At 50.3% G+C, this 8599-nt stretch overlaps 1 protein-coding gene and 1 long non-coding RNA gene across 4 annotated transcripts in view; one reads left to right on the top strand and one right to left on the bottom strand.

Moving 5' to 3' along the window:
* The window catches only part of L (zinc finger protein Lobe), a 172084-nt gene that overhangs the window by 45798 nt on the left and 117687 nt on the right, over positions 1–8599 (bottom strand). Inside the window, exon 1 of one of the 3 annotated variants that reach the window (XM_075671885.1) lies at positions 4592–4833. The exons of the other annotated variants lie outside the window; for them this stretch is intronic. Within the exon in view, the coding sequence (XP_075528000.1) occupies positions 4592–4688 (97 nt within the window). The 5' untranslated portion in view covers positions 4689–4833. Of the gene's footprint in view, positions 1–4591; positions 4834–8599 lie in introns of those variants that run through there. 3 annotated transcript variants of the gene reach the window in all.
* Positions 1–8599, top strand: part of LOC142560090 (uncharacterized) — an 86738-nt gene that overhangs the window by 17421 nt on the left and 60718 nt on the right. The window lies entirely within an intron of this gene.

The raw sequence follows: 8599 nt of genomic DNA on the forward strand, positions 1-8599 counted from the left end.
GAGAAGGCACACCTAAAAACAATAACACGTGCCTTGGTGTTCTTTTTTTTTTTGCGTACGTATTGCTGTTTTTTTCGTGAGCTTTGTGTTTGTTGTTGTTCAGTTTGCGCTGTGTTAGGGACATTGAGGTATATAGTTGTCAACGCAGAGAACTGCCTTTCTGCCGACAGATCCCACTGTAACTGCGTAGGGATGTCGACAAGCACAAGGAAAAGCTCTAATAGAGACTTGAGGGGATCCCTTACCAGCCGTAGAAAGGTGTATTGGAAAATCATGATCGATGTGAACGCACCTCAATTATAATCCTGTAGCTTATGATGTATCGCTTTTAGGTTATGTTACAGAAATTGGGGGGGGGGGGTGTTAAAGAAAGGTTGAAACTAAAGGTATACGAGCCTGCCTCTTGGAGTTGGTTTCCGCAAGCTGTAAAACTGCGGTTTCAAGCGTCGCCGATCTGATACACATTTTCTGAGAATGACTGTTCGATGAAAACCGAACTAAACAGTACGCATGTTTTAACCAGAAATAACCGACATATGCCTATAACTGTGACTTCAAACAGCATGCATTTAGTTGGGAAAATATTTTTGATGTAAGTATATATATAGCATGAACGGGCGAAGAAGGGTGCGTGCTAACTGACACGTACCATTACGATGTCATTAAACGCGATTTCTCCAGCGTTATACGCAACGCATAGTACACGTTTCACGATATTAATATGATGAATTATTAGTGCCACAGTGAGCATTTGATTTACTTACTGTGGTACTGTGAACTATAAAGCTATCTTGATGGTTCCAAATTGCGCAGACTGTGTAGTATGCATGTGAAGTACTGTTTCGGTCGCGTTTCAATGTACACAAATCCTCTATAGAATGCACACATTCACCATATTAGAAAGAAGGTTGATTTTCGATGTTCCGGCTACAGGTTCTAACAGGGAGCACACCGACCAGTATCGAAATTCGTGCCTAAGTGCCAAGGTGACAAACGCTCTCATTGTCGTGCCGGACTGCCCAGGAGTCACCGAGGCGTTACTTTCAGCCAATGAGCGTTGACAAAGGCTGCGTCCGGGGGCAGTCTAGCACAGCGACGGCACATCGAAGAGACCAATTCTTTGCTTCGACGCGCCTTCTGCACGTGGTTTCTCGAGGCCAAGTTTCTCTTGTTTAGCGCGTTTCTTTTGCATAACATCAAAAACAAAAGCGTTCCTAAGAGAGAGAGAGAGAGAGAGAGAAAAGATGCATAGAAAGGTTAAACAGAGGCAGTTCCGGTTGGCTACCCTGCACGGGGGGAGGGAGCGTTCCTATAAGGAAGGGAGCCTTGCGTATAGGCCTGAGCTTTAGTCACGGCGAGATTATAGCGCTGCAGATGCTCTTTCCAGCGTGACGACCGACCGGGAAAACGCCGTTGCTGAGTGTCCTCACGGCCATCCCGGACCCGAGCATCAATGTGATACACGTCTGTGCGCGGAAGGAAGGCGCGGCAGATGAGCGGCTGATTTGGGGGAAACAGGGGACGCCAAGAAACGAGTGCACCTGCCGGACAAGTGGCGACGCGTGCCAGCGCGCGCAATGAGCATCCGGTGCGCGTGCGGGCCGCCACGCGCGACACACAGGGCGCGCAAATCCCCGAAAAGAAAGAGAAACGAGCTTGGCATAATCGGCGAATCCCTTTTCATTAAGGGCGTCCAGCTGCCTCCCACATCACAGAAGGCGGCAACTGCTCGCCCCCGAGGTGCCCGCCACGAGCAGCATCCACCTGCCCGACGCGCCGAAATAAGGCGCCGCGTCAACCAAACTGGCGACGGATCGCGCGGGCAAGCGCTGTCCAGATGCGCGGTGCATACAAAACGCCACGCCTGGGAACCGCTCGAGCGCGCGCAGTCCGCCGGCAGCTGCTTGGCACCGCGCGTCGCGCCGTTGCGAATTTGACGGGCGCCAAGGCCTCAAGCCGCCGTTGGTGGGGGCAGATATTGCCAACACGGGCCATCGCAGCTCGCATTGCCGACATTCGCGTTGTTACTATAACCGACGACGCTGCCGCCGTGCCCGGCTACCGCGCGTTGCCCCACCGTAATGGCGCCTATACCGACTCGGGAGTTATGGCCGGGGTGGTATATAATACAAAACAGAAAGGACCACAAGAGGGACGATTGCGTGCCGAAATGCTTCGAGGTCAGTGAGGGTGTTTGTGCTTTCTTCGTTTAATGACCAGGTGCTGTCTAGCACTTTTTAACTGTCATAGACGCAGACGAACACTTAAACGCGAAAGGCGGTCGGAAAGTCCAATTGTGCTGCATCTTTGGCAGCTCCTGCGACATCTAATTAGCCGTTTGGATAATGCGGTGCACTTTACGGCTAAAAGAAATGCATACATCAGCGAGTATTGCTATTCTTTATTCGCATTTACTGCTGTTAACGTAAGTCCTATTGCAGATATAGTCCCAGAAGCGAAGCTAACTGGAACTGATATGCCACTTTCCCTCAAACAAGGAAAGGCGCCACTCAGCATCACCGACGCCGAGTGAGGTACGCGCTATTCGTGGAGTGCATCCAAGTCAAGTATATCTGGTGGCAGGAGAACTGAGACGTCCTAAGGAACCTGGCTTTCAGCGTGGTTTCAGCTCTGCCTTTTTCATCGGCTGAGTACGCTTTCCCGATACCCATTTAGCTTGTTTATTCACCTGACGAGCCCCGTCTTCTCCTATTTTTTGCCACTTTGGCACACGAACAAGGATTTATTTACAGAATGAAATTCCCTACCAGCTCTGTTCACTCAGCAGCTTTTGAGTTAATTCACGCCCCATTGTCGCAATCATAGCCAGGCCGCACGTTTCTAAACAAACATGCAAGCAAACCACAGGTAAAAATAAGAAGCACTTCTCTTCATCGCTAGCGGTTCGCAGCTTCAAAGGACCATCACTGCAAAGTAGCTTTTGAAAACTGGGCCCCGTCTATTAATCTTGCCTTCTGAGAAAATGTACGCCAGTAGAGTTCGCCGAAATATTTTTGGGCTGCACGGGAATGCGACAGCAGCGCCACCAAATATTGGACGTCTGCGGCGTCTGACATGTGTCCGCAGCAGCAAAAATCCGGAGACCACTCAGCACATCCTAAAACGATGCGAAGGTATTCATCCAGCGAGACCCGTAGGTAACGTACACCTTCCAGAAGCGTTTGGATTAAAGTGGACGGAAACATCAACCGGTTAGCATTCGAGATAAGCAAGAGACTTTTAAAGTATTAGTAGAAAAAAAAAATCTGGGAATAGATTGATACGACCGGATCCGTTACAGCCATAGGTAGACAGTGAAGTTTTGAGGAATTGAAAAAAAAGATTAACGATACGCATACAAAAATGCTAGAATTATTAGCATGCATAGCACAACTGATTAACTCAAGCAGGCTGGGTGAGTATTTGTCACCAACGCGTTTCAGAGGGATGCCAATAAATCCCCATCAGGTGACGTATGCTCAGCAGCTTGTGTATTGCGGGTGCGTTGCCCGCAACGGTCGCAAAGAACGCCTTTTTCTGTTTTCGTATTGGCTGCAGCCCACGTTCACATCGCCGATAACCGAAGTACTGGTAGTTCGTATATCGCATTTCCAGCGTTATGTCTGGGCTCCGTATTCACAAAAAGACTTTTTACGCTACAACTGTTCTTAAAAGCATATCACAACCAATCATGTTGACGGACACATTGTTATCGAAGGCAACCGACCAATGGCGAACAGCCCTTACCAACGAAATACTTTGTGAATACGGCCTTTGATAATACGTATACAGAGCGCGCGGGGCAGCGGCAGCTTCTAAAAAGTTAAAAATTGAATTAAAGTCCGAGGTTTTACATGCCAAAACTCCGATATGATTATGAGGCACGCCCGTAGTGGGGGACTCCGGATTAACTTTGACCGCCTGGATTTCTTTAACGTGCCCCTATATGTAAGTACACGGGCGTTTCTCCCCCGAAATGCGACCGCCGAGGCTGGGATCGAACCAACGACTTCGAGACCAGCAGCGTTCCTCGCCCTCCTTCCTTCCCGCTGCCAACGCTGTGAAAGTTCTTGCAATCCTGTGCCAGCTCCCCGCGAGTGTATGCGACGAGGACAACACGACGAATATCGGTGGCATGGCGACACGATGACAACGATGACGGAGAGCCGACCCCTACACACCGGAGTGACGGGATGGATGGAGCAAAGCGTGTTTCGAGCTCTTAGCTGCTGTCACTGTAAAATGTTGCATATGGCATTTGTATGTTATACTGATTATACTGATTATACGACGCATGCCGCAGCGTATATATCAAAGGGGGAATGTGCAAGAGGGGCGAACCCAGTGTTCAGTTGCCGTCGCCATAGATGTCACGGAAGAAGGCCTCGAGCTTTGCACTCATTCAGATAACGGCTGATGCAAGCTGTGCACCGACGAGCTCTGCCTGGACACCGTGCTGTCAAGATAGAGCTCTCGGGAGCACACGACCCCGCGCACTCCTTTAGGTGACATCGAATTGCTTCATGAAGTGGACCTGGATACGGGCGTGCGCGTGGCTCGGGCCGAATCGAGCGAGGCGCGTGGCACTCACCGAGGCGGCGGCCGGAAGGCATCGTCGGCCAGGACCAGAGCAGCGGTTCGACGGCGGCCCAGCAGAGCGGCCATGCGGCCGCGCCTGCCGGCATCATGGCGTTCGCTAGTCTGCTGGGCCGCCACACTGGCGCGTCCACGGCGCGAGGTGTTGCATTGTCTGCCCCTGTCGAAGATGGATTGGCCCTTGCATCGGAAAGTAGCAGCGGCGGATAAACGCGCCGCAGGCGCACATATGCGTAGGGCGGCTCCCCGGGGAGACTTCCGTGGGGGCACACGCTGGCGACCGACGTCAAGCTCTGACCGCGCTATCGCGCCTTCTCGGAGCCCCCGGCGCAGCCGCGAGGCAAAGCAACGACGCGTCGTAATGGCAGCTGTATTGCCGGCCGATAGGTTGTCCGGGCGAACACACGGGCATTCTGCTTGGAATCCAATCGCTGGGCGACGAATGCCTCGCACTTATCTCTGCTCCAGAATCTACCTTGCCACAAATGGGCTTACGAGGGCGTACAGGTTGCCGAGCCACATTTGCAGCCAATTAGTTTTCATGCAAAAATAATTTCTGGAGGCTGAGAAAGAGCTCTGTAGGATGCCTGCAATGATGTGAGTGTATTGTTGGCGAGCTTCTCTGCACAGTATATAGCCTGCTCTTCACAGGAGTAAATTTTCCTCCCTGTAACAACTGTTAACGTGTAGTCAAGTTCGAGTCCTGGGTAATTTAGTGAAGAGTAGCGTCAGGTGTGCGAGTCCACTAATGCTGATCACCCAGCCGTGTGGAGCACCTATCCACTGCTCTAGAGGTGGGGGATTGCTATCAACAACACGTCGCTGATCGAGATGTAGAGCCCCAATTATGTGTATGTATGTAAACTAAACAATATGCCCTTTCAAATGCATCCGGAAGGTGCACATGTGAGTAGCCATGGCTGGTACCAGAATTGGATTATTCATTTCATTCGTTTTCTTTCTCAAGTGGGAGGAGCGAAATGCTTTAAAAATACCTCGCCTGGGCCAGACCAAGGACCGATTGTACACTACACTCTATACTAACCTGTCATTTCTTATACGTACTGTTTGGGCATGAATTGCTTACAATTGACATTTAAGTGAACAGCCAACGCGTAGTCCTATTTCAGGAAGACCTGCGGAGACCCGTGCTCAGTAGAAGTATCCAGACGCATGTCAAACAGAAGATGACCTTGTCTTAACTGAAGGGGAGCGTATAGTTTTGGCAGAGTAGCTCTGCGTCTTTACTGGAGCGGTTTAAAGCGACCTCGTGCTTTACAGGTAACACATAGTTGGTGCCTATGTGGTACATACCGGTACAGTCGGCCGACCATGCCGGGAAGCCACGGGCACAATGAGGACAGGCCAACTGGCAGAGCACGCATGCCGTTGCGGACGTATACGGATGCCGTGCTAACTAGGCTGCGCCCTTGCGTGAAAAAAGATCGAAAAAGAACGCACATACACGCGCGCGCACATATATAGTACACGGAGTCTTCGAACAACAAAAGGCGAGAGTCCAAAGAGGAAGAATACAAGTGGTGCTGGCGCACCGGCGCGGTCCTGTAATTCCAGCGACTTGAAAAGATCGCGCGCTGCGCAGAGAGAGGCCCGCAAGCGTCATCTTCTTCTTGTGTTTTTTGACAAATTGTGCCCGGGACGTCGGGCGATCAGAGCGGCGCGCGGTCGACGCCAGAGGCGAGGTGCATCGGGAGAACAAAGAAACAGCCCGACGAGCGGCGCGCCCTGAAAGGTGCCGCCAAGTGGACTGTCCGGCAACAGCTCGTTCGGAGCGGGGACCAAAACGGCAGCTTCGCTCGTAAACGATTTCTTTGCTTTTGCGCGGCGTACGCGAGATAACGCGAGGAGGGGGAGGAGGAGGTGGGGGTTGCGCCGCCGCGCGCACGAGGGCGCGCGCATTTCAGCCCCCCGCTCTCCCCGCGGCCTCCGCGCTCTTCATTCCGCCGCTGAGGCAGCGTGGTCGCAGCCCGAAAGGGAACAAACAGAGGGGCTGACAGCGGCCGCGCTACGCCGAAGCCGACCTGTCAAAGCAAACCAACCTGCGTGGCAATCACAATGAGCCTCCGTGGCAATCGCGATGAGCGCGCGGCAACCGAGGGGGCGCACTTGTTGTGCCTATGTTTACACATGATCCGCCTCGATTTGATACACAACGTTAAAAGGTTCGCTCCACAGCGTGCTAGAGAGAGGGACGGGACAAACTTTACTGCGACAACTGCAGTCCGCGGCGTCGTGAATTCTGCTCGCGGCTTTACCTATACTTGTATGGATAACCGAAAAGCGCTAAGCTTGCCGGGCCGGATTTAACGCGTCTCTCTCTCTTTCTCTCTCTCTCTTATTCACACGGTAAAAAAGAAATATTGGCGCAAATACGGCGTCGCCGGCTACTCGTTGTCTCACATTCACATGCACTTTTATGCAGTTATAGTTATGTCCGTAGTTCGCATATGGAAGCGAGATTCTTGTAAGGAATTCACACAAAACGGCGTTACAACGTAACAACCAAAACAAAACAACACCGACATTATAGAATAACTCTCATACCAACAATGCCAACTAAATTTTTTAAACAATATGTGACAACACTACCACATGGCATAAAACGGGACAGCACGAAGAAAGAAAGAAAGAAAGAAAGAACGAAAGAAAGAAAGAAAGGAAGAAAGAAACACACTTGTTCACCACGGGCCCAGTCACTTCTTCAAACAGAATTAAGGACCTGCGATCTAATGCCATTAGCGTCGACATCAGGCGGTGTTTTGGTCAATCACGATGACGCGATTACAGAAAGATAGTATGCGCCTTTGTCCGCGTAGCCACATTTATACAACTAAATTTTTTTAAAAAAGTTTAATTATGGGGTTTTACGTGCAAGATCACGATCTGGTTATGAGACACGCCGTAGAGCGGAGCTCCGGATTAATGTTGACCACCTGCGGTTCTTTTACGTGCACCTACTGCGAAATTAGAGCGCATTCGATTCGGGTGAAGACAGTGTATCGTATAGGCGGTGTCAAGTCGTAGTCGATTAATAAGAATGTCTGTGCTTCTACGTAATATAAGCTGAAGTTAAAATTAAATAAGTGTCATTATCATCATCATCATCATCATCATCATCATCATCATCAGCCTGGTTACGCCCACTGCAGGGCAAAGGCCTCTCCCATACTTCTCCAACAACCCCGGTCATGTACTAATTGTGGCCATGTCCCTGCAAACTTCTTAATCTCATCCGCCCACCTAACTTTCTGCCGCCCCCTGCTACGCTTCCCTTCCCTTGGAATCCAGTACGTAACCCTTAATGGCCATCGGTTATCTTCCCTCCTCATTACATTTCCTGCCCATGCCCCCCCCCCCCCATTTATTTTTCTTGATTTCAACTAAGATGTCATTAACTCGCGTTTGTTCCCTCACCCAGTCTGCTCTTTTCTTATCCCTTAACGTTACACCTATCATTCTTCTTTCCACAGCTCGTTGCGTCGTCCTCAATTTAAGTAGAACCCTTTTCGTAAGCCTCCAGGTTTCTGCCCCATACGTGAGTACTGGTAAGACACAGCTATTATACACTTTTCTCTTGAGGGATAATGACAACCTGCTGTTCATGATCTGAGAATGCCTGCCAAACGCACCCCAGCCCATTCTTATTCTTCTGATTATTTCAGTCTCATGATTCGGGTCCGCCGTCACTACCTGCCCTAAGTAGATGTATTCCCTTACCACTTCCAGTGCCTCGCTACCTATTGTAAATTGCTGTTCTCTTCCGAGACTGTTAAACATTACTTTAGTTTTCTGCAGATTAATTTTTAGACCCACTCTTCTGCTTTGCCTCTCTAGGTCAGTGAGCATGCATTGCAATTGGTCCCCTGAGTTACTAAGCAAGGCAATATCATCAGCGAATCGCAAGTTGCTAAGGTATTCTCCATAAACTTTTATCCCCAATTCTTCCCAATCCAGGTCTCTGAATACCTCCTGTAAACACGCT

Source organism: Dermacentor variabilis, chromosome 1 (assembly GCF_050947875.1).
Source record: "Dermacentor variabilis isolate Ectoservices chromosome 1, ASM5094787v1, whole genome shotgun sequence".
Classification (NCBI taxonomy): Eukaryota; Metazoa; Arthropoda; class Arachnida; order Ixodida; family Ixodidae; genus Dermacentor; species Dermacentor variabilis.